The following is a 26,466-nucleotide window of genomic DNA, read 5'->3' on the forward strand; positions in this document are numbered from 1 at the left end:
TATACACGTTTAAATACGATAACACGATTAAGTAAATGTGTTTGTTGTGTCTAACACGTTAAGATACGAAAATAATTAGACACGAAACACGTTAAGACTGAATCCAAAACCTGTTTAACCTGTGTCTTATCGTGTCGTATTCAAAATTGCCAAGTCTAACCTGAAGGAAGCCTTGCACTTAGCCATGGAAAATACTTCCTCATAAAATGTTACTTTTTCATTTTTTATCATGGGGCTTGCTTGATTTTGCTACCTCTAGACTTGTTTCTTTTCATTCAACCTTTCTCTTCGTGCTTCTCATTATATTCCTTTTTGTTGTCAAAGCAAAGGGCAAAGCCAGCAAGAGAAAGAGCAACCAAGCACCTCTCCCTCCAGGCCCAACCCCCTGGCCAATCATTGGAAACCTTCCGGAGATATGGAGAAAAAGGCCAGCCTTTCGATGGATTCATGGCCTCATGAAAGAACTCCACACCGATATTCTTTGTGTCCGCCTTGCAAACACTCATGTCGTCGCTGTCATTTCGCCTGTCATTGCTCGAGAGTTCTTGAAGAAAAATGATTCAGTTTTTGCATCAAGGCCTGTTACGATGGCAACCGAGTACTCCAGCCGAAGGTTCTTGACCATAGCTGTGGTTCCGTGGGGAGATCAATGGAAGAAAATGAGAAAGGTTGTGACCTGTGTGATAGTCAGCGCATCCAAACTTCGCTCTTTACTTGAGAACAGAACCGAAGAAGCTGCTAACCTTGTTAGGTTCATCTACAACCAATTTAAGAGCAATGGCGATGATAATTCCACCTCCTCAGCAGTCGTTAATCTAAGACTTGCAATGAGGCAATACAGCGGAAATGTCATGAGGAAGATGATATTCAACCGAAGATACTTTGGGGAAGGTAGAAAAGATGGAGGGCCTGGATATGAAGAAGAAGAGCATGTGGAATCACTCTTCACAGTGCTCAAGCAAGCTTACTCTTTCGTCTTGTCAGACTCTATACCCTGGTTGAGATCATTTGATTTGGAGGGCCATGAGAAGACTGTCTGTAAGGCTATGAAAATTGTGCGTGAGTACCAGGATCCCTTGATTGACGAGAGGGTCCAAGAGTGGAGAGAAGGCAAGAGGACGGAGCCTGAAGACCTCCTTGATGCCTTCATTTTAGCCAAGGATTCGAATGGGAAGCCATCTCTTTCAATCGAAGAGATTAGAGTCCAATGTGCAGTGAGATAATCTAACCGTAGATTCCTTTTCTGCCATGTGTTTTTAGTCTAGTCATAACAAAAATTAATATGATTAGTTCTAGTAATAGTAACAATATTTATCATCAAATTTGTGTTTGATATGTCTATGAATATTTTGTTCATGTAGGTGTTAATGCTTGCAACCGTAGACAATCCTTCAAATGCTGTGGAATGGGCAATGGCGGAAATGATCAACCAACCTGAAACTCTCCTGGAAGTAGTCGAGGAAATAGATGCTGTAGTCGGAAAAGAGAGGCTGGTTCAAGAAGCTGACATTCCCAAACTCAGCTATGTCAAAGCTTGTGCAAGGGAAGGCTTTCGTCTTCACCCCATTGCACCCTTTAACCTACCGCATGTCTCAACCGCCAACGCCACTGTTGCTGGCTACTTCATCCCCAAAGGTAGTCACGTCTTGCTCAGTCGTTACGGCCTAGGCCGGAACCCCAAGGTTTGGGATGACCCACTGAAGTTCAACCCTGAGCGCCATTTGAAGGATGGTTCCATGTGCGTTGATCTGACAGAGACAGACCTGAGGTTAATTTCTTTCAGCACAGGAAGGCGCGGGTGCATGGGCGTGGCTCTTGGGACTGCAATGACCGTGATGCTGTTGGCAAGGCTGCTCCAAGGTGTCACTTGGAGGGTTCCACCGAATGAGGCAAACATCGATCTCTCTGAGGCAAAAGATGATCTCTTCATGGCCAAACCTTTGCATGCACTTGGTCAACCTCGATTGCCTGCTCATCTTTATCCAGCTAATTAATCAGTCATGGAAAAGCTTCAGTTATGAATAAAGTTGTCATTGCTTCTTTAGAAAATGAATAAACCTGTAATTAATTTGAATATTTCTTGTTATGATGCTCTTTTTATGAATGTTGATTTCAATTTCTCAATGTGTGCTTTGTGACTTTTGAATTACATTACTAGCTGCTGAAGTATTTGGAAAATGCCCTTTAATTGTTTACTAGTGATTTATTTTTATTTTTGATAATTCAAATAAACTTTGTACTGTAATTAATTTATATTGAATAGTATGTAGTTTTATTATTATTATTTTGAAAATCAAATTTAACATATATATATTTATAATTGAAATAAATACACAATGCAAATTTGATTTGTTTCAATACAGTGCTAGGTTATTGGGTTTGACGATGGAAATTTGATTTAAGGGGAGAGATTAATGGGATTTAAGGATGGGTTTAATTTGATTTGGGGAATGACCCTTCTTTCGTTTTTTGTTTTCTTGGGTTGTTGATAGTCTGGTAATTTTGAGTTTTGACTTTAAACAAACATAGTTATTTTATCATTATTCAAATTAGAAATATATATATTTAATTAAAATAATAAATTTGATGTAAAAGATGGGTTAAATGTTTAAAATATATATAAAAAAATATTATCATAAGATAATTTGATCAACGTCCATGATAGATTTTCATATAAAATATGATCTAATACATATAAAAATTCATTAGGCATGGATTTGGATCATACGAAGGTGAGAAACTCTCTCTTACATCGCAAATTTCAAACCTCCTGTTAGTGGTATATGAAAGAAAAAAAATTCAATAGTTATCACATAAGATTAATGATCCAATCTCTATGATTTTTTGTAGTAGTTTTATTTCAAAGAAATAGACAATTAAATAAATGATCTTCTATTGAAACAAATTTTGAAAAAAAAGGGTGTTTCTTTTAATATAAAAATAAGTTATCAAAGTTTTACCATTAATTGTCATATAAAACTAATAACTTGGTCTTTATTTTTTTTTATAATAATTTCCTTAGAAACAAGGAGAATTTGAATAAAAGACTTACTATCGAGACAAATTTCGAGAAAATAAATGTAATAATGAGAAAATAAAAGAAGTGTATTAAGGCGGTTTTAGTATAATCATGGTTTCGAGAAAATAATAAAAATACATTTTCAATCTTCGTGATCAATATACCAGATTTGTTAGGTTTGATAATCTAATTGATGCTAGGAGGGCTTGTTGTTTTTTTTAATGGAGGAAGGGGTATTCGAACCCTTGCTTTCTAGGTAAAAGATTATGCATCAACTAATAAGCCAAATACTCAGGTACAAGAGGCTTGCTTGATGATGAACGAAGTCTGGATTATCAACCAAAAACTAAGTGTCATTTTAGCCCAATATGGTGACAAAGATACCTATTGGAGGAGAAGACAACCAATGATGATGGGAAGAATACCCCAAATGGAAGGAACCAACGATCAAACCATGGAACAAACTTCTGATGAGCGAAGAGGAGGACAAGGACAATCCTACTCTCAAGTAATAAGAAGAGTAAAGGAAACCCAAGAGTAGTCAATTTCAAAGAATGGAAAAAAAGGACAAGATGTAGGGAGATATTGAGTGTGGAGTAATTAAATCATTTGAATTGCCTTGAAAAAAAATGTTATATAAGACTAATTATTTGGTCGGGTGATTTTCTACAGTTGTTTTTTTCCAAGGAAATGAGGACTTTAATAAATGACCTACTATTGAGACAAGTTTCTAATATGAAAGTGCTACAATAAATTGCCAAATAAGAGTAATTCCCAAGTCGTTTGCTTGATTTTTTGTAACTATTTCCTTTCTAGACAAAGGAAATTTTAACAAATGCCCTATGATTGAGCTAACTTTTGAGAAAAAGAAATTCCTTTAAATATAACAATAAGTTATCAAAGTTTTACAAGTAATTGTCATATAAGACTAATTATTCAGTCCAGATGGTTTTTTGTAACTGTTTTCTTTTGATAAATTGGAGACATAAATAAAAGACCTACTGTTAAGATAAATTCTGAGAAAATGAAATTTTTTTTAGTATTATAATATGAGGGTTCTTCCATTAACTGCAATACACAACTAATTAACCAGTTTGTAACATTTTTTTGTAATTGTTTCCTTCTAAGAAAATGGGGATTGGAATAAATGACCAACTTTTGAGACAAATTTCGAGAAAAAGAAGTTCCTTTTAATATAACAATAAGTTATCAAAGTTCTAACCTTGATGGCTAAGACTTAATACTCATTATATAAGATTTTTTTGTAATAGTTTTTCTATTTATTTTACATTGAATTTATGTCATACATATGTACGTGTATATATATATGTATAGATGTATGTATATATATATATATGTAAATGTATGTGTGTGTGTGTTGATGTCAAAGTTCTACCTTCAAATGCCATGTAAGACAAATTACTTGCTGGTCGGTATGATTTTTTATAGTCGTTTCCTTCCGAGAAAATGAGGACTTAAACTATTGAGACAAATTCCATAAAAAAGGAATTCCTTTTGATTAAACAATAAATTATTAAAGTTTTAAAATTAGTTATCGTCTAAGACTTTTTTTTTTGTTCGCTCAAACAATATATGGTTTCATTAAATAAGAGTTACTACAGCTCACACATTCCAGCTACCTAGAATGGTACAAAAGAAACACCCACTGAATTTCCCTCATTTAAAGAGGATAACAACATCAAACAGATTCCATATTCCCTGTAGTTAATAGCTTGACAGCAACCTAATATTACATAAAAAATCATAACAGAAATACTATCAATATTGGAAACAAAAGAAAATCATACACTTCGTAGTTGTATTAACCCAACAACATAAACCTTCATCTCCTGCCATCTCCCACTAGCCACAGCTTCTCCTACCATATATTAGCATTGAATCAGATTCTACCACCAAGGATTTCCTCCCACACTACACTTCCTTTTTCTTACCTCCCCCTACACAGTACTGACCTTTTTTATGCCTTGGCTCTTGCCGTTGCCTCCTTAGCCATCTCCACTAGCAGCACGTCCTTTATTTCTTTTGCACATGAAGCCTATTCTTTGGCCTATACTGACCATTTTTCATTTCTTCTGGGCTTATCCTTATATTACTCTCCTTTCATGGGCCTACATTTTTCTCATCATTATTTTCCCCCTTTATCCCCAAACTCTCTTCATCTTTCTTCTTCTCAACCGGTTTCAATCTTTCTCCCTCTAACACTAATTAATTACTTGGCCTATATGATTTTTTGTAACCGCTTCTTTTGGAAAAATTGAGTACTTGAATAAGTGACCTACTGTTAAGACGAATTATGAGAAAAAGAAATTTTTTTTAGTATTACAATAAATTTGAGAGTTTTTACCATTAATTGCAATACAAAACTAATAAACCAGTCCGTATGATTTTTCGTAACTATTTCCTTCCAAGAAAATGGGGACTTGAATAAATGATCTACTATTGAGACAAATTTCAAGAAAAAGGAATTCCTTTTAATAAAACAATTAGTTATCAAAGTCCTAACATTTATTGCAAAGACTAAAAGCTTGGTATATATGATTTTTTGTAATAGTTTTTTTATGAAGAAAATGAAGCTTAGATGAATGACCTACTATTAAGACAAATTTCAAGAAAAAGAAATTTCTTTCAGTATAACAATAAGTTATTGTTGAGAAAAGAAATAAGTTATTAAAGTTTTATTGTCAATTACTATTAATGACTAATTATAAATCAGTCTGCATGATTTTTTATTAGATTTATGTCAATTATATATATATATATGTATATATATAAATATGTGTGTGTAGAGATGTCAATAATTACCTTATATATATATATATATATGATTTTTTTTGTAATAGTTTTTTTCCGTAGAAAATGAAACATATATAATTGACCTAGTATTAAGTGTGTGTAGACATGTCAATTCTTTTCTACTTTTGTAAAAATGTATTATGAATCCAATGTATTGTGTAGAGATGTCATTACACAGATATTTGGTGCATCCAATGTAAGTTTTCTCTGAGTTGAGCTGTATATGTTTACATTGTCTGCTAATTATAATGCAAAAAGGATACTTAAGGAAAATTTTACATCTGTTTTCATCAATGCAGGATCCCATAAAATACACTTTGACAGATGCAAAATTTGTAAGAAACAATTCTTCGTATGATGAAAATCTTGAAAAGGTAAATGTACATGTTGTAAAGTTTGTCCTACTACTTTCAAATTGAGAGCAACTAATGTCTAAATAAGGTATACATGATTGATTACCTAGAAGAGAAATTAATGAAAAGAGACATTTTGGATTTTATAAACCTGGTTCCCCTTGCTTTCTTATCATTCCAAACCTCACATTCTAAGGAGAAGTTGAGAAAAATCTTCCAATGTCACCCAGTTAGGGCTATTCTTTCCCTAGATACTATCAGCTTTCTCTAAACCAGAAGGAAGGCTTGCTCTCAGCCATGGAAAATACTTCCTCAGAAAATGTTACCTTTTCATTGTTGACAGGGGCTTGCCTGATTTTTGCTACCTCTAGACTTGTTTCTTTTCATTCAACCCTTCTCTTCATGCTTCTCGTTTTATTCCTTTTTGTTGTCAAAGCAAAGGGCAAAGCCAGCAAGAGAAAGAGCAACCAAGCACCTTTTCCTCCAGGCCCAACTCCCTGGCCAATCATTGGAAACCCTCCAGAGATATGGAGAAAGAGACCAGCCTTTCGGTGGATTCATGGCCTTATGAAAGAACACCACACGGATATTCTTTGTGCCCCCCTTGCAAACTCTCATGTCGTCGCTGTCACTTCGCCTGTCATTGCTCCAGAGTTCTTGAAGAAAAATGATTCAGTTTTTGCATCAAGGCCTGTTACGATGGCAACTGAGTACTCCAGCCGAAGGTTCTTGACAATAGCTGTTGTTCCGTGGGGAGATCAATGGAAGAAAATGAGAAAGGTTGTGACCCTGGTTGAGATCATTTGATTTGGAGGGCCATGAGAAGACTGTCTGTAAGGCTATGAAAATTGTAAGTGAGTACCAGGATCCCTTGATTGACGAGAGGGTCCAAGAGTGGAGAGAAGGCAAGAGGACGGAGCCTGCAGACCTCCTTGATGCCTTCATTTTAGCCAAGGATTCGAATGGGAAGCCATCTCTTTCAATCGAAGAGATTAAAGCCCAATGTGCAGTGAGATAATCTAACCGTAGATTCCTTTTCTGCCATGTGTTTTTAGTCTAGTCATAACAAAAATTAATTTGATTAGTTCTAGTAATAGTAACAATAGTTATCATCAAATTTGTGTTTGATATGTCTATGAATATTTTGTTTATGTAGGAGTTAATGCTTGCAACCGTAGACAATCCTTCAAATGCTGTGGAATGGGCAATGGCAGAAATGATCAACCAACTTGAAACTCTCCTGAAAGCAGTCGAGGAGATAGATTCTTTGGTCGGAAAAGAGAGGCTGGTTCTAGAAGCTGACATTTCCAAACTCAACTATGTCAAAGCTTGTGCAAGAGAAGGCTTTCGTCTTCACCCAATTGCACCCTTTAACCTACCCCATGTCTCAACCGCCGACGCCACTGTTGCTGGCTACTTCATCCCCAAAGGTAGTCACGTCTTGCTCAGTCTTTACGGACTAGGCCAGAACCCCAGGGTTTGGGATGACCCATTGAAGTTCAACCCTGAGCGCCATTTGAAGGTTGGTTCCATGCGCGTTGATCTGACAGAGACAGACCTGAGGTTCATTTCTTTCAGCACAGGGAGACGCGGGTGCATGGGCGTGGCTCTTGGGACTGCAATTACCATGATGCTATTGGCAAGGCTGCTTCAAGGTTTCACTTGGAGGGTTCCACCGAATGAGGCAAACATCGATCTCTCTGATATTATTTAGGTAGTACGATCACACATCTTACAAATACATGATACATCAATTCTCATAACCCAGCACAGTCACAATGGAAAAGAGCAACGTAAGACTCTCCTTCCCTTAACATCTGGAACTGTTCCAACTTGTTGCGGCCCAATTCCAACTCTTTTAAACATGTCATTCCAAAACAACAAAACGAAAGCTCACCATATATATCAAGACCCATGACGCCAAACCTACTGCCATTTATCATATCCATACCTGAAAAGGGGTAATTGATCTACTTATTAAAAATCATCAACTATCGATTTTAATTATAATTTTTTAATTTTTTATTGATTCACGGTAAAAAAAATGATAAATGAGTCAAAGTATTAAAATAAGGTGGCAAAAATTCATAAATACTGTTCCTATTCCCTCAAAAAATAAATACTTTCTGAAAATTCAAATCAATTGAATATTTGTACTGGGGAAAAAGTTCAATCGCTATCCAAATAACTTTAATTAACTGGTATGGGAAATTCAAGATAGGTGACATATGAGTAGGATCAAGGACATTTTTAGGCAGAAATTCGAATACTCTATATTTTTAGTAAATTTGGAAGCACTAAGTTTGCCCCTTTTTTTTGACAATGCATCCAGTTTAATTGAAAAGGAGGCAGATCATCTAAATTATTGATGCTTCCTTGGTCTCTAATTTTATTTTTACCTTTTTTGTATCATCATGTACTTCTTCCATCTCAAATTGAATGTTTGCTTTTTTTTTCTTTTTTTGGATAAATGATCTATTTAGTCACTTAATTTCAACATAATTTGTTAAGATAGTGGGAAAATGTATATGGAGACTATATATACATGCATATGTACATATATATAATCGTTTTGACATCTTTGGATAGTTATTTTAGAGAAATTGTTTAATAAGAGTATTATAAGTTGTTAAAAATCGTAACTCAAAATCTTGAAAAAATTGGATTGAATTTTTTAATTGATTAGAAGAAAATATTTGGTTGACAAAGAAACTAGGTTTATCTTTTCAAGATGAGAAGGGTGATGTAATTAGGAGATTGATTGAGCTAGAGGAGATCTAGTTGGTTTCTAGGGGAAGGAGGCACTAAGGACCGGGGGAGTGGGTGCTTCTGTTAAGAAGTAGGCTTTTAAGTGGAGGTAGGATGTTATGTTATTGGCTGCAAGCTTTATTGTTCATTTCTTGGCCCTAGCCTATTACTCACAAATTGACTGCAGTTTTTATGCTTACTTATTTAAAGGATTGAATTAATCTCCCTCACGTCAAGTTGAAGTTAACCTCCTTGATGTAAAGTTGAGAGTTCCCAGTAAAGTTATCTTTGTTGCAATGTCTTCTAACACTTTTTCCAAGGAAGATTTGTTGAGAAAAGCTTTGGCTCTAGCTCTACAATCATTGAGGCATTCAAGTTTGAATCAAATACTACAAGCGTCATCGAAATCCTGTAATATCAGTTGCAATTTCTTTGGTGAAGTATCCATTAACGGAGCATGGAAAATCATTAAAGCTCTACCCAACACCTCCATCATTAAACAATTGACATCCATGTTCTTCAAAAAAGAGGAACTCCAAAATTCCCCCTCTATACTAAAAATATGCTTTAAGTGTTTCACGTACTATGATGAAATTTAAAAACCATGGAAGTCGACTTTCCTACCACTTTGTTCAATACATGCTACTTGAGTACTAGAAACACTATTAGCATCTTTGTGTCTTGGCATTGAGGAGGAAGAAGCACAAGAATTAATCAGAGTAACCCTCGCATTAGCAGTAACGACTCCAACATCATGACCAACCTTAATATTCGAAGTGCTCCGACATTATCGATGACAACATCAATAGCTCCTGCATTAACTCCAACATCAAGAACAACCTCAACAGCAAGAATAACCTCGGTATCAGGAATAACTTCATCTTGAGTAGCCTGTGGTGCAAGAGTAATCTCAGTTTTTTAAAAAAATGAAACAACATCAATTGTTTTAATATTGTTCCTACCTAGTTTATATTGGAACTTTGAATGTGAGAAGGAATAGAGCATCCAAATCAATGGATTCATCAATACATTTGGTATTCTAAAAGAAGTGGCAACACCCTCAACTTTAGCTTCAACAACATCAATAGACTTGTCATCTGTTTCATCATTATGTTCAGAGTCACATGATTCTTTCTTAGTCTCAACTTCAAAAGTCTCTTTCTTTTCAACTGAGTTAAGTTCTACTTTCGAAGTTGTTTCTCTCTACAAAACAAAAAAATATAATGAGGAAATGAATTTAAAAGAATAGTAGAAGAAGAAGTAAAGGATGAACTTATTTTTCAATGCATGTGAAGAGCATTACCTTCTTCATTTACATTTCTTGTCTTTTTGAAAGAAATCAAGCGCAAGGATACATTGGTGTTACTTACAGGAAGAGTGTAAAGACAAGCTCTAAGATTAGCTAAAGGCACAATAAAAAATCTTCATTCTTCAAGACATTCCCTTCAATAAGCAAACCACTTAGAATTGTGGATGCCAACTCTATCAAAGCTGGGACAGTAGAACTCTTAGGTTTATCTAAATGGAGTTGAAGTCCTGCTATGAGAAATGAAGAAACACAAGAAGAAAAACTGATAAATGAAGAAAAGTTAGGCAGAGTTGGTTAATCAAACCAAAATTGGCGTGCCACTCTATAAGGAGAATATACCTCGACAGAAAGAAAATTTTTTTCTCCACCCGAATTGTAATTCTTAATCATAGAAGGCAATTGGGAATTGTGAACCCATATACAAAAGTTAATACCTTGTGAACTCATTCTTCTAGACTATAGAGGCTAGCAATTATAATAAATTCCAAGATCACTAAATCCATTTATAGGCTACACATAAGTTTTGAGTTTGAATTCTTTTATAACATCCATCATTTCAAGAACATTACCTCTTGGGAGTCGATCATGCCACACCCAAGCTCTATAGTTGTTCCTGGATAAAGGGTTATTCACAGAAAAAGATGCAAAAGTATACTCATTAGGCATAAGAGCGCAAGTACCAAACCTTTCCCATAGGCATATTTGAATAATGGAAGCATCCGTAGAAGTCAAAACTTTGTAACGCTCAGTTGACTCGATAGTTTTGAGTTAGCACAACGTTAGCCTCTTGTATAGAAATCTTAAATATAGTAGAGTAATAGGAAAACGTATTCCTTTAACAATTTTTATTGCTAAAGGAACAACTGTTGAAGAGCTACCATCATTTGGACACCTTGGGAGTATATGTCATGCAAACCAAAAGATTATTAAGGCCACTAGCATGTGTTCATGGTCTAGGTACCCAAGAGGGCCAATCTCAATTTCCCTAGCATTGAACTTCTTATAAAATACCCCTATCCAATTGGAGAATCGTGTAACCTTTGCAGTTTTACTTAAACTCTTGAGTAGATTAAAGAAAAAGTCTCAAATACATACCTTTTTTTCAGAAAGCTTGATAGAGTAAAAATCATGCCTCCCCATGCAAGGAAGTTTCAAAAGAATACACATATCTTCTAGAGTGAAAGTAAATTCCCCCCATGCTGTAATCATAGTATGAGAAAAAGTGCTTCACCTTGCTAGAATAACATGCCATACATCCATCATTTTCTCTCTACGAATATTGAGTTTTGAAGTAACACGTACAATATCAAGTATTCCAGCAGATGAGAGAAGTTTAACATAAGTAAGATTCTTCAACACCTTGTTTACCCACTCATCCTAGCCATGAACAAATTGAGAATTGAAGCCTAGCGTAGTAGCAAAAAGTGGAAACTCACCACGCTCAAACCTGAACTTTAAAATAGATAATCCTGGGATGCCACTTCTTTTATAAGGAGGTGCTTTTGAGTATAGATGATTCCAATCATATCCAACAGTCTCAGAGGGATGTTCATCAACTTGTCTGGCACCTAAAAATGATCTTCATCTCTTTCTCTAATAATTTCATCTTTCCAGTTTTTAGGGACAGGAAGAACTTTACCACTCTTTCCTACTCTAATTTTTTTAAGAAGAATTACTTTGGAATCATTATTCTTCTTTTTATGTGCAATGGTCTTCTTCCTTATTACAATCCTTTTAGGCTCATCATAATGGATCTTTGAAAGGAAACGCGTCCTAAGCATAAAGGAAAATGGAAAAAAAAACTTACAAACATGATCATGGAAAAAGAGATAAGTATACATACGTAATAATTTTTGTATTTACCTATTTATTAAGCATAAAAAAACAAAACAACAAAGTAAAATAACAAAACTTATCAAAATTATAGATTTTAATATTATTATTTTTAAAAATATATATAAAATAAAAAAAAATTATATATATGCAATATAAAAATATATATAATAAATAAGTAAAACTTAAAAAAAATCTACAACTTCAAACAAAAAAAATAAATAATAATAAAATAATTACAACATTATAAAAAGTGCCGCACATGCCACAACCTTCAACACAAAAGCCAAGTAAAAAAAAAAAAAAAAAGGAAAGCTATGCCGTGTCTTAAGCCTACAACAAAAGCACTGTTTCCCGAAGTCCTCTTTTACACTTTTGCTTGTACCGTGAGAAATTAAAATGCTGAAGACAAAATAGCTTTCTAAAAAGACAAAATAAGGTTAAAATATCAAAAGCATAAATGATTAATTTTTATATTTTCAAGAAAATTTTAATTTTTTCCAATAGAAAATTTCGTAAAAAAAAAACTTAATTTTTGATAGTGAACTGATTAATTGATCCCAAAAGCATTTCATATCTCCATTTTTATTGAAATCATAGATGAAAGAGGCAGAGAAGAGGGTACTCCCCATGAGACCTGGAGATGTGACCATGGATATTAGCTTGAGCTGTAATGGAATTGACTGTTACAACCAAGCTATCTATCCAAAGTACCCAAATTCTAGCAAGGTGAGAGGAATTAGGAATTAGCAAGCTATCTTTCCCTCTGACTATTCCTGGACATAGATGAATTTTTTTTTTTAATTAAGTCATTCATTATAATTAATTAGTAAGTACAAAAGAAGGCATGTCAGCCATAGGAACAGCAACTGCAGGTAACAGATGATGAGAGGTACTCACTGTTACAAAAGATCAAAGGCAAAAGAAAAACCTGAGTAGAGCCCTGCCTATGAAATGAACTAAAAAACAGAACAGTAAAGAGCAGCCAAACGTTGGTGAGAAAAACAGGATGTGGTGATCCAAATTTCAGAGAGTAAGAACAATAAAAGAGGTTAGAATCAAAGAGACCATTTAATTCACCACCAGGCAGAAAATTAAAGTGTGATTACAGACAAATTAAATGTAAACTTACATGTGGATAACATTGAAAGATATTATCCATGAAATCAAAACTCATATGTGGCTAACATTGAAAGATATTATCCATGAAATGAAAACTTAATTATATGTGGCTAACATTGAAAGATATTATTCATGAAATGAAAGCAAAATGAGCCTAACTTTGGGACCAAAAGATATTATCACAAAATAGCCAGACAAAACATTGAAAAGATGTTAAAAGCATTCTAAACATGGGCAGCCTAGCTTTATGTGTGATACGTCTGAAACATGCATGGGAGCCAGAATTGACTGGGACATGTGTAACAGTTCCATTGCACCACGTACGTACATGTTGGTTTTTTTTAAGATAAATTATTTATAACGCCACTTAATTTTTTGAGAGTTTTCATTTTGATCACGTAATTTTAAAACATAAAATTCTAGTCACCGACGTTTGATTATTATTTTAGACTCTCAACCGTTAGAAATTATTCAACATTTCTACGGTTTGGTCTAGAAATAATTTGTTAAAAAAAAAAGATGTTTAGTAATGTACTCCAATGATTTCGCACATGAAAAACATAAGTTAATTTAGTCATGTACTTCAAATTTTGGTTTAATGATAAGCGAATAAATTTTTTATTCAAAAAAATTAAATATAAATTCCATTTTCCAAATAAATAAGTAAGAATATTTTGACATTAGTGTCTAGCCTAGTTACATTAATACATTAATTATTAATAAATTTTGGTATACGATAATTTGGATAAACAGAAAGTTTAGCTAGTGAGCTTAATAAAATTCAATGTCAATTACTTTTTGATTTTAACTTAAATTTAGGCCAAATTAGTTCCTCTTAAAAAAATATTGTACTTAATTTTATTAATTTATTCTCCTAGGATTTACTAAAATAGCTTGAGATTGCAAATTCTTTAGTTAAATTTGATGCTGATAGATAGGAGATATGTCATGCCTGGTGAAAACTTTTGTATGAGATTTGACTTTTTTATTTTTTATGGCTGATTACTCTCATTTTAGTTTATAATGTTTTCTAAAATAGCTTGGTAAATTTATTTTAAAAATAACCTTTAATATAAAGTTAATTATTTTTATCGAACTTTTACTATGATTTGACAAAAATACTCTTAAAATCATTTTAAACAAATTAAATGTTCTCAATTGTTCTTTCCTACCATCCATTTGTTGTGCTTCCCATTTTTTTCTCTCGTCATCCAACTTCATCTGATTTTACCATCATCACCATCTCTCTTTGTCTATCTCTCGCCGTCTCGTCATACTGCCATCGATTTACAGACCAATAAGCATGACATGGAGGGTTACAATATGTTCTTATGTTTATTGGTTTACATTCACAAAACCTTCTCTTTGTTTGCCTCTCACCATTTCATCATATTATTGTCGAAGAGAATAGCATGGTGAGTAATAATATATTATAAGGTTTATTGATGTTGAGTTTTTTTGTGATTCAAGTCTAGTAGAGCATACCTTGGTGTATAACATCAATAGAAAGAAGGAAGTTTTGGCGTGTAATATCTGGTGTTGAAGCTTTGGCCTTGGCAGGTAACATTTGCCACTAAAGCTTTGGTATGTAGCCTCTTCTGTTGAAATGTGTAACATTTGCTTAGGCTTGCAGTGTCATTTTGTTTTTCTTTTTTGTTGTTTTTAGCTATTGTAGAGCATAGTAAACTAAGTTTTTGATTGCAAATATTTATACATATATATATATATGTATATATAGATATGTATATATATCTAAAAAAATCTAAATGAAGGTGACAAAAAGTTTTTTACTTTAAAATTGTTAATCCTTTAGTCCGTTCATCTTCTTCTTTTTTAAAAAATTTTTAAAATTGTTTTTTACCAAAATTTTCTTGAAAATCAACAATTTGTTTACATTCACAAAACTCAAAAATTGATGAGTTTAAGTTATAAGTGAAATGAAATATATAAATTAGAATACTGTCTAGAGTTGTTACACACCATGTATGCATGTAACAACTCTAATGCACTTAATGTGTAATAAATCTATTGAATATGACATGATGTGTAACAACATGTTTTTCTACGTACCTGCATGTAACAACATTTTTTTTAAAATAGTGTCTAGCAAAATTTTTTTGAACATGACGTGTAACAATAATATTTTTTAAACATGACATGTAACTTGCTCCTTCATATTTCGTTATAACATAAACTCTTGGAGTTAAACACCTCAAACATAACATGTAAAAAATTTTTATCAACATAACGTGTAACAATATTTTTTTGAACATGACGTGTAATAAAAACATTTTTTTAAAGATGACATGTTTGGTCTCTTTGTATTTTATGAGAATATAAACTTTTAGAGTTAAACATATTTACCAAATATATTAAAAAGTTATTCAACATCAATGTTACTGCTGGGATGAAATGGATTTGAACAAACAGATATTATTCAACATTACCAAATTTAGATATTAGTTTTAGGGTTATTTTATTTGTTACATTTTCTCTAATCATAACAAAAGACATGGTATGCAATAACTTTTTTTTTTCAATATGACATGTAACAAAATTTTTTTCAACACATGCTTGAAAATGAGAAGGTTTTCATTAAGAGCAATTTTATCCACAAATCTTTTCTCTTGACTAAAAACAATTAAAATTAAAAGAAAATAATTTTCGAAAACACTTTATCCTTAAGGGTTAAAAAAAATCATCCTTTTATATTATAGTAAATGAAAGAACTATATGTAATTAAAAATTATAATAAAATTAGGTAAAAAGGAAGTTCGAACTTTAAATCTTAAGTTCAAAGTATAGTTTATATTATATTGCTTTTCAGTTAGTTTCAAAAGCAAATTAAGAAAACAAATACCAAAAATAAGAAACAAATAGAAAAATGATGAATGACCAAAATTCTCACACCTTTGTCTCTATAAATAGCTATGCCTATCATCCTTGTGTGCAGACAAAAAAACAGATAGACAATATACTAGTGTTTGATTATTAGCAAATGGATAATTCCTCAACCATTTCCTTTCAAACTCAGCTGCCATGGGGCTCCCATGATTTTGCCATCTCCACACTTGTTTCATTTCATTCAACACTTGTCCTAGTGCTTCTCTTTGCACCCCTTGTCCTTGTCAAATTGAAATGCACTACTAGAAAGAATTACAGCAACCGAGCACCTCTCCCTCCAGGGCCAACTCCCTGGCCCGTCATTGGAAACCTTCCTGAAATATGGAAAAACAAACCTGCCTTCAGGTGGATTCATGGCCTCATGAAACAACTCGATACTGACATTGCTTGTATCCGCCTGGCAAACATTCATGTCATTCCTGTCACTTCACCTGAAATCGCTCGAGAATTCTTGAAAAAATATGATGCTGTTTTCGCATCGAGGCCACTTACAATGGCAACTGAGTTGGCTTCTCGCGGTTTCTTGTCAACCATCTTGGTGCCATGGGGAGATCAGTGGAAGAAAATGAGAAGGGTGGTTACTTCTAACATAATGAGACCAGAAACACTAAGCTGGTTACTCCATAAGAGAACCCAAGAAGCTGATAATCTTGTTAGGTTCATTTACAACCAATGCGTCAACCCTGAAAATGACAGTTCCAATGGCTCTGTCATAGACCTAAGACTTGCAGTTAGGCAATACACTGGCAATGTCATCAGGAGGATGATGTTCAACAAAAGATACTTTGGCAAAGGCAAAGAAGATGGAGGGCCTGGGCATGAAGAAGAAGAACACGTCGAATCAATCTTTACAGTGCTCATTCACCTTTACTCTTTCGCCCTATCAGATTATGCACCCTGGCTGAGACCATTAGATTTGGAGGGTCATGAAAAGATTGTGAGTGAGGCTATGAGAATTGTCAATGGCTACCATGACCCCATCATCGATGAGAGAGTACAACAGTGGAGAGAAGGGAAGAAGAAGGAGCCTGAAGACTTGCTTGATGCCTTCATTTTAGCAAAGGATTCAGATGGGAAGCCAGCACTTTCAGTTGAAGAGATCAAAGCCCAATGCTTTGTGAGATTCTTACTTGTCCAAACACGATATAATATATTTTTAGGTTAACTAAAGGTTGATGATCCTTATTTCGTATGCAGGACTTAATGCTTGCAACAGTGGACAATCCTGCCAATGCAGCAGAATGGGCAATGGCAGAGATGATCAACCAACCCGAAACTCTCCAGAAAGCAATCGAGGAAATAGATGGTGTGGTAGGAAAGGACAGGTTGGTTCAGGAGACTGATATTCCGAAACTCAACTTTGTAAAAGCTTGTGCAAGGGAAGCCTTCCGGCTTCACCCCATGGCACCCTTTAACCCACCCCATGTCTCGAACGCCGACGCCATAGTTGCTGGCTACTTCATCCCCAAAGGTAGTCACGTCCTGCTCAGCCGGGTAGGCCTAGGCCGGAACCCCCAGGTTTGGGACGAGCCATTGAAGTTCAAACCTGAGCGCCATTTGAAGGATGGCTCGATGGAAGTTAACCTGACAGAGACGGAACTGAGGTTCATTTCTTTTAGTACAGGAAGGCGCGGGTGCATAGGCGTTGCTCTTGGATCTGAAATGACTATAATGCTATTCGCCAGGCTGATCCAAGGTTTTGCATGGAAGGTGCCGCCTGATGAGGCAAAAATTGACCTTTCAGAATCGGAAGATAATCTGTTCCTAGCAAAACCATTGCATGCACTTGCTAAACCTCGCTTGCCTGCTGCAGTATATGATCAGCTCAATTACAAGTGAAAAGATTTAATGCAAGACTACTACTAAAATAAACTGTAACTGATTAAGTTACTTGTATGTTAATTTCCATTAATCCAGCCGTACAAGTTACATTTCCTCGATTTATCCATGTAGTGGGAATTTTTTTTTTTTGTGTTAGACCAAGTCGAAATGAAGGCACACATAACTCGTATTCGAAGTAGAATACAAATATTTTATTTTCACTTGGTGTCTCTTTTCATCAATTTGCATCGTATATCCGGCAAACTTTTCTATATTAACATCACTCTTACCACTATATTATTTGTGTTCTGTTTGAGCACACTATAGAATTAATGAGGGTATCAAAAGGAAAGAGAGGATTTTTATTCAATTCCAAGAGATAATCACAAGCCCATCGAGAAATAATGCTAAGCAAATAAAGTGGAAATTAAACATAATTCACAATCATTTCCAGATAATCTAATCCACAATTAAACATAATGCTAAACACACTCTTGATGTGGGTTTTTTAAGTTATTTTACACTGCTGAATTTATGGCAACACTATACATTTTTTTTTGTGTTGACCAATTGGTAATTAAAGAACACATAACTAATATTCCATGTAGAATAAATATCATTTACCTCCACTTAATTAATGTCTTGTTTTAAAATTATAGTTCATGTATTCTGTAAATTTCTATATTAACGTCACTCTTGTTGTTATACTATTTGCTTGCTATAAGCAAGCTATCGAATTGAGACTCCAGGTGAACGTAGAGAATTTGTAAATCCTCATGGACTATATAACTCTAAAACATACATGGCGGTCCCAAGTGCATGTCTCTATCACTTTCAAACTTCTAAATCAATATTTTAAATGTGTCATATTTTAGTTCCATATATAGTAATATTTAGTCAAAGAACTTCGTCAAAGAAATCAAAAGATTAGATCAACATCAAAAACAAAATTGATAATGATTTTTGATATTCTGTCTCTCTTATCTTTTACGTTTCAATACATTAAGTAATTTTTTTTAAATAGTACCCTGAGAGTTGAAAATTGATCCAGCACATTTATATACTGGTGATGGGTACTAGTGACAAAAACAGGGACGAAGGAAAGAAAGAAAGGATCTCTAATTCTCGACCACCCATTTGGGTTTTTGGTATATATCTTAACTGTAACACTGTGTCGTTTTCATAGCTAGATACTTAGCACCAGGGCACTTCCAAGGTAGAGAATACACAACGTGGGTCTCGTGTGGGCGGCCATATGGCTTCAGCAGGACCATGGAACTTGGAAGGGTCAAATATCGGGATGATAACAACCTTTTTGTGTCTTTGAATCCTCAATTCCCCATGACCTAAAATAATAAAACATGCATGGTTTGTTTATCTACATTGTTTACCAAACAATAATGATACTTTACAATCGGGTATCGTGTATTATTATTTTTTTTTAACTCAACTAAAAAAGAGAATATATCAAAAGACATTACGAGTACATGATGGATAATCAATTTCGTTGATTATCAAAGACACTGATATAAGAAACATTACCAATAGTTTGAGAAAGATAATCAACTTCGTTGAAAATCTGCCATGGTTTCCATGGTCTTTGACGAACATCAGAAACCCAAGAAAGAGCTACTTTAGAATCAGATTCAAAGAGAAGCTGAGCTCCAATAGATTGAGAAGCAGAAAAAAGGCGAAGAGCATGAAGGATGGCCATGAGCTCAGCATAATTTGAATCATGATATCCTAGGGGACCATAAAAAATGCCCAACAATGAACCTTCAGAGTTTCTTAACACACCTCCACATCCAGAGGGACTAGGCTTACCTCAAGCAGATCTGTTAATATTGAATTTAAAACTTTCTTCCAACAGAGGCTACCATGAAGAGATGGAGCCAGAGCTGAAAGAAGGATGCAAAAAGTGAATAACAGACGAATTAGTCTGATAACTCTATGATGTAGAGTTACTTGAGCTTAATTTTAATAGTAATTTAGCTTAATTCTTGAGGTAATGCATAGAAATTAATAAGTTTTATTTAAATTATTTTAAACTAATTAATTTAGGCGAGTCAATCTTATCTTAGTTAATTTTATGCTTAATTTAGTGTTAATATGATTAAGATAGATTGTTATTGATTTACTCGTACTTTTGTAAGTTTTTAATGAAGCAAGAATTTTAATGGAAGAATGAGAGCAATTTTGAGGTGCAAACTTTCACTACACATATCTCGGTAATTCACCCATATCTCTTTCTACAGAACTCCAAATGAGATGATTCTTGGAGCATTGGAAAGATAAGAGAAAAAGCTAGAACTTTCCCATATACCACTTAACCCATATGTGTTTGTCTGGTTTATTTTCCACAAAAATAACTGAAGATAATTTAGGAAGAATTTCATTATAAGAATCTAATTCCCAAATGTGAAGGGTTCGCCTAAAGGAAATATACCAAGAGCCATCAATCCATGCATCAGAAACTCTAGCTTCTTTGTTCAAAGCTAGGGAAAATAGGCAAGGGAACCTGGAACAAACAGTGTCACTATCAAACATCCACTTATCCAACCATAAATAAAGAGTAGCCCTATTGCCAATACACCATTGACAAGCCGAGAAGCCAACTAAATCTACCACCTTGGTATTAGTGGGGAGTTGTGTAATACATTTCCAAACAAAAGGCATCTTATTAGAGTGAGAAGTGGTTGGAATCCAATGAACTCTGCCAGCCCCATATTTTTCCACAATCAAACAATGTCAAAGAGCATTTTCCTCAATGCCATATCTCCACCACCATTTGCCAAAATGGGCAATATTCTTATGGCATAGATTAGAGATACCAATACCCTCAAAGTGTTTAAGCTTACATACCGTGCTCCATTTCACTTTTGAAAGTTTACGAGTATTCGATGAGTGACCCCAAAGAAATGAATGCCTAAGCTAATCAATTTTGGTAATAACACTTTTTGGAGCCTTAAAAATGGACATATAATAAAATGGAAGGGAATTAAGGATAGAGTTGATGAAAGTAATCTGTCCACCACATGAGATATTTTCGCTACCATAAAGCTAATCCTTGTCTGACTTTGTTAATCACAAGATCCCAAGAACTGACATTTCTTGGATTTGCGCCCATCGGGAAACCCAGGTAAGTGAATGGAAGGGAGCCCACCATGTAGTGAAGTATAAAGGCTATGTCATTGCAAAAAGAGGTTGAATAACATATCGGATAAGCACATTACTTGCCAAAGTTAATCCGTAACACAAAAGTAATCTCAAAACAACAAAGGATTTTTTTGAGAACAATAGAAAAGAGAGGTTTCAGCTTGAGAAAAAGAATAATGTCGTCCACAAATTGTAAGTGAGAAATGGAAAGACCATTTGCAAATAAAGAGATGCCTTGAAAAAAATCAAGATCCTCTACCTTAGATAGAAGAAGATGGAGAACTTCAACAGCCATGATGAACAGAAAAAAAGATAGTGGGTTGCCTTGATGAAGGCCTCCTTTCGTAGGAAATTCTGTGGTAGCTAAACCATTGATAAGAACTGAGACACGAACCGTAAAGATGCATTCAAATATCCATTTACTCCATAAGAGTTGAATCCCATGGCCTATATAACAAGTAAGAGAAAATCCCAGTTAACACAGTTGAACGCCTTTTCAAAATCTAACTTTATGACAATACCATCACAATTGTGCATATCTTTCTTCATACTATGAATAATCTCATTGCAAGCATGATACTATTAGTGATTTGTCTACCAATGAAAAATGCTCATTGAGTATCACTAATCACTGAGTGAATGACTTCTTAAGCTAGTTAGCAAGTTGCTAGGCTAAAATCTTATACAAAGAATTGATAAGACTAATGGGCCTATATTCCTTCAAAGACGTAAGATTGGCAACTTTGGGAATAAAAGCGATGAAGGATGAGTTAAGGACTTTTTCAATTCTGCCCATAAATTCAACAACAAAGTCAAATAAGTCTTGTCGAATTAAATGCCAGAAGTGTTTAAGGAAATTGAGGTTAAAACCATCTAGACTAGGTGCTTTTGAACCTTCACAATCCTACACCTTTGCTTTCAATTTCTACATAGAGATCAGCATTTCAAGAAAAACAGAATCCTCTCTAGATCCATTTCAAGAAAAAGGGAGGCAGATCATCTAAATTATTGATGCTTCCTTGGTCTCTAATTTTATTTTTACCTTTTTTTGTATCATCATTTACTTCTTCCGTCTCAAATTGACTTAATTTCAACCTAATTTGTTAAATAGTGGGATAATGTATATTGACATTATATAGACATGCAAATGTACATACATATATATAATCGTTTTGACATTTTTGGATAATTATTTTAGAGAAATTGTTTAATAAGAGTATTATAAGTTGTTAAAAATCGTAACTCAAAATCTTGAAAAAATTGGATTGAATTTTTTAATTGATTAGAAGAAAATATTTGGTTGACAAAGAAACCAGGTTTATCTTTTGAAGATGAGAAGGGTGATGTAATTAGGAGATTGATTGAGCTAGAGGAGATCCAGCTGGTTTCCAGGTGAAGGAGGCACTGAGGACCGGGGGAGTGGGTGCTTGTGTTAGGAAGTAGGCTTTTACGTGGAGGTAGGAAAGGGAGTAGGGTTAAGATGATGACGAATCTGATCATGGGCCTTATGATGCTAGTGCCCAGGTGCTTGCTAGCGACAAATGTGATGGCGTGAGGTTTTCAGCAAGAGAGACCTCATTGTTAGGTTAAAATCTCAGCTTTTTTATTACAATAGAATTTCTAGTCATTTGATATTTGTAAGTTAATAAATTGTTACTACTGGTAATAGAGAAGCAGGATTTAAGGTTAATGCTGGCAATTGCTTTTTGAGCAACAGGTTTTTTTTTTTTTTAACTATATATATCGCTTCTAGTTACCCCAAGGCTAGAAGTCCTATGTCACTAGATATTTTTTAATTTCGAAGTTCAAGATTTGAGTTAGCATACTAGTTAGAGGGTTCATAATAAAATTTGCTTTTAAAAAAAAAAAAAAAAAGACAATAATATGTGGTTATCAAGTTTACTTGAAGGATAAGTTTATTTGATGGATTAGGCAAGGCTTGTAGGAAGAAAGAGATTTTTGGTGGGCAAGTTAGTGGGTTTATAAATAGAATATAGTCTTAACATGATTAAGAATGAGAGATAGATGTATATAGAGTTGTAGGGTTTATAAGATTAGGTGTGTAGACATATCACGAGGCCAAGGGAGAGTCCTTAAAGATGCGAATATTTGATGTTTAGCTAGGGTTTCTTAATATCGAGTGAGGCTAATCATGTGTGTAAGTTTATAAGAATGTGTATGATCAGATCGAGCGAGCATACTTATATTGTTTTAGTTTGAGTTTGGAATTGTTAATTTATCGAGTGAATGTTTGAGTATTGTTAATATTGATATACTCTCCAATGAAATATTTCGTCGGAATTTTAATCTTTTATAACCAAATTAATGCAATACACTATACAGAGTTATTTATTTTTTGATAAAATTTTGTTGAAAATTTTCAACAAAATGTATTTTTGATAATACTTTTATCAAACGAAATCTTTCATTGAAAATTCATCAAGAAAAAGTATTTTCAACAAAATTTTAATTTTTTTCAACTAAAAATTTCATCAGAAAAAACTTAATTTTTGACAGTGAACTGATTAATTGATCCCAAAAGCATTTCATATTTCCATTTTTATTGAAACCATAGATGAAAGTGGCAGAGCAGCGGGTACTCCCCAAGAGACCTAGAGATGTGACCATGGATATTAGCTTGAGCTGTAATGGAATTGACTGTTACATCCAAGCTATCTTTCCAAAGTACCCAAATTCTACCAAGGTGAGAGGAATTAGAATTGTGCAAGAAAGAATTTTCCTACCACTGGTGGATATTGTCCCTCTGACTGTTCGTGGACATAGTCGAATTGAAGTGTGAATATAGACAAATTAAGTGTAAACTTATATGCGGCTAGCATTGAAAGATATTATCCATGAAATCAAAACTTATATGTGGCTAACAGTGAAAGATTCTATCCATGAAATGAAAACTTATATATATGTGAATAACATTGAACGATATCATTCATGAAATGAAAGCGAAATGAGCCTAATGTTGGGACCAAAAGTAGACGTTGTTATCACAGCATAACCAGACAAAACATTGAAAAGATGTTGAAAACATTCTAAACGTGGGCAGCCTAGCTTTATGTGTGATACGACTGACACATGCATGGGAGACAGAATTGATTGGATCATGTGTAACAGTTCCATTGCACCACGTACGTATATGTTGGTTTTTTTTAAAGATAAATTATGTATATCGTCACTTAATTTTTTGGGTGTTTTCATTTTGATCACGTAATTTCACCGACATTTGATTATTATTTTAGACACTCAATCGTTAGAAATTATTCAACATTTCTATAGTTTGGTTTAGAAATAATGTGAAGAGAATTGGATTGTTACCCCATGCTTTTAAGTCTAGTTGGTGTATTAATTTGTTTCCTCAGCCTTCTTCCTTACTTGTTTGCAAATTTTAGTCAGGTTTTCTTGGTGCATTATATAATTCTTGGTGCTGGATTTTGGAGTTTCTTATCGTATCTGTGTTCGCTAGGGTTCCATGCATAGTGTATGTAATCTCTATAATTACATTTTATTCATAACATTATTAAAAGTTTATATAGTATAGTCAAATTTATAAAAATATCATAAAAAAGTAAAAAAAATTATTACTAAAAATATTTATAATAATACATTTTAAATATATACAGCAGTAACTATCATTTTCTTTGACCTTAGGATTTGGTTTGTCTTGTGTTACATATTCCTTGTGACCTTGATTTTGATCTTTGTCATGTGATTATTGGTTTGCTTAAGATTTAACCTGAATTTATTTCGATGTTTATTTGTATTATCTTTTTCTTATAAATAAAACTTTATGCTATTCAAAAATAACTAATAATGTTACATTTAAAGGACAAGACAAAGCCACAAAGGACACAAAAAAGGTGACTCTTTGTTAACATCAGTCAAAGATTTCTTTTGCCGACCAAAAACCCCAAGGAAATGAGAACATCGTAGATGGAAAATTTTCTATGACTGGTGACCAAACAGTTGAAATAAGGGAAAAAATGTGAAGAAGATCATTTCTCATATTTTTTTTGAAAGCAAAAGGATAGGTATAATTATACACATGTTAATTTCATGAGCTATTTTTTGTGGTAATTTCGACGAAAATATTGACCACAATGATTTCGCACATGAAAAACAGAAGTCAATCTAGTCATGTACTTCAAATTTTGGTTTAATGATAAGTGAATATATTTTTTATTTAAAAATATTAAATATAAATTCCATTTTCCAAATAAATAAGTAAGAATATTTTGACATTTTGAAGTGGGAGTGTCTAGCCTAGTTACATTAATAATTATTAATAAATTTTGGTGTACGATAATTTGGATAAACAGAAAGTTTTGTTAGTGAGCTTAATAAAATTCAGTGTCAATTACTTCTTTGATTTTAACTCAAATTTAGGCCAAATTAGTTCCTCTTAAAAAAATATTGTACTTAATTATTATATATATATATATTATATCAAAATAGAGCTAAATGGTAAACCCACCTCTTGTTTGTTTTGCGACTGCTTTCCATCAGTGGCTTTAGGTTTTGGTTTGGGAGAAATGAGCTCAGCATTTCTACTGTATTTCTTCTTAACTCTTTCCAAAATCTTCAAAGGATCAGCATTTTGTCCCTTCACAATCACTCTGTCACCTTCCATGTCCGTCTTAACTTGTTCAACGCCTGATAAAAAAAACAAAAACATGAAAACCTTATCAAAAGGGCTATCGGCTACGCCTACGCATATGGATATGCTTGACAAGACAAAACAATCATCATCCCTACCTTGAAAACCTTTCAAACAATTGAAAACCTTGGCGGCGCATCCTTCGCAATGCATATAAACTTTAAGCACAATTTCTTTCCCTTTATTTGAATCCTTTGCTCCCTTCTCTTGTTTATTTTCACAGCTTTTCTCGAGTTTCACTTCCACNATTGAATACTCTCAATTTCTCTTTCAAGCCAAAACTGTCCATCCAACTCTCTATGCTTTCTCAACTCTCTCATGCCCTTTAAACCATTCAGGAGCATGTTTTTGATTTGCTTTTTCAAATTCGATGCAAAATTGAAATAAAGAGAAAGTGAGGAAAAAAAAAAAGAAGGTGAAAAAGAATTGCATGGAAGAAAACAGTTTTGGCATTTTGATTGCTTCCATCCATCTTTGATTTCGTAAAATCTCATAAAAAATTCTAGAAAAGTTTTGCCAAATGATTTTGTTGATGAATTGCAAAACTTTGTGTCACTTCTTAATGATTTTGTAAAAAAATGTTCAATAGCTTTGTTGGAAAAATGTTTTCTACTATATGTGGAACCCTTAAGAGATGACTATAATATTTTTTCAACATGACGTATAACAATAATATTTTTTTAATATGACTTGTAATAATTTTTTTTTAACAAGACAT

General features: G+C 33.7%; 3 protein-coding genes and 1 pseudogene across 3 annotated transcripts; 3 read left to right on the top strand and 1 right to left on the bottom strand.

Annotated features, from left to right (window-relative positions):
• Positions 207–2,005, top strand: LOC18507087 (phenylalanine N-monooxygenase). The gene is made up of 2 exons (XM_018128938.1): positions 207–1,214; positions 1,362–2,005. The coding sequence occupies exons 1-2, from the start codon at positions 207–209 to the stop codon at positions 1,992–1,994; spliced, it is 1,641 nt and encodes a 546-aa protein (XP_017984427.1). The 3' UTR covers positions 1,995–2,005.
• LOC18587456 lies at positions 6,484–7,900 on the top strand (annotated as a pseudogene).
• LOC18587457 (phenylalanine N-monooxygenase) lies at positions 16,069–18,044 on the top strand. Its single transcript, XM_007011234.2, has 2 exons — positions 16,069–17,219; positions 17,300–18,044. The coding sequence occupies exons 1-2, from the start codon at positions 16,197–16,199 to the stop codon at positions 17,939–17,941; spliced, it is 1,665 nt and encodes a 554-aa protein (XP_007011296.2). The 5' UTR covers positions 16,069–16,196; the 3' UTR covers positions 17,942–18,044.
• On the bottom strand, positions 21,443–26,220 carry LOC18587458 (heavy metal-associated isoprenylated plant protein 3). The gene is made up of 4 exons (XM_018128939.1): positions 26,191–26,220; positions 25,847–26,003; positions 25,566–25,744; positions 21,443–21,526 (listed from the first exon to the last, which is right to left on the bottom strand). The coding sequence occupies exons 1-4, from the start codon at positions 26,218–26,220 to the stop codon at positions 21,443–21,445; spliced, it is 450 nt and encodes a 149-aa protein (XP_017984428.1).

The sequence above is a fragment of the Theobroma cacao genome, chromosome 10 (assembly GCF_000208745.1).
Source record: "Theobroma cacao cultivar B97-61/B2 chromosome 10, Criollo_cocoa_genome_V2, whole genome shotgun sequence".
NCBI lineage: Eukaryota > Viridiplantae > Streptophyta > Magnoliopsida > Malvales > Malvaceae > Theobroma > Theobroma cacao.

What these genes read in the sequence shown, in the direction of transcription:
- LOC18507087 (XM_018128938.1), top strand. Translation starts at nt 207, where the DNA reads ATGTTACTTTTTCATTTTTTATCATGGGGCTTGCTTGATTTTGCTACC. An exon ending in AGATTAGAGTCCAATGTGCA is followed by an intron (nt 1,215 to 1,361) that starts GTGAGATAATCT and finishes TTGTTCATGTAG; the next exon opens with GTGTTAATGCTTGCAACCGT.
- LOC18587457 (XM_007011234.2), top strand. Translation starts at nt 16,197, where the DNA reads ATGGATAATTCCTCAACCATTTCCTTTCAAACTCAGCTGCCATGGGGC. An exon ending in AGATCAAAGCCCAATGCTTT is followed by an intron (nt 17,220 to 17,299) that starts GTGAGATTCTTA and finishes TTTCGTATGCAG; the next exon opens with GACTTAATGCTTGCAACAGT.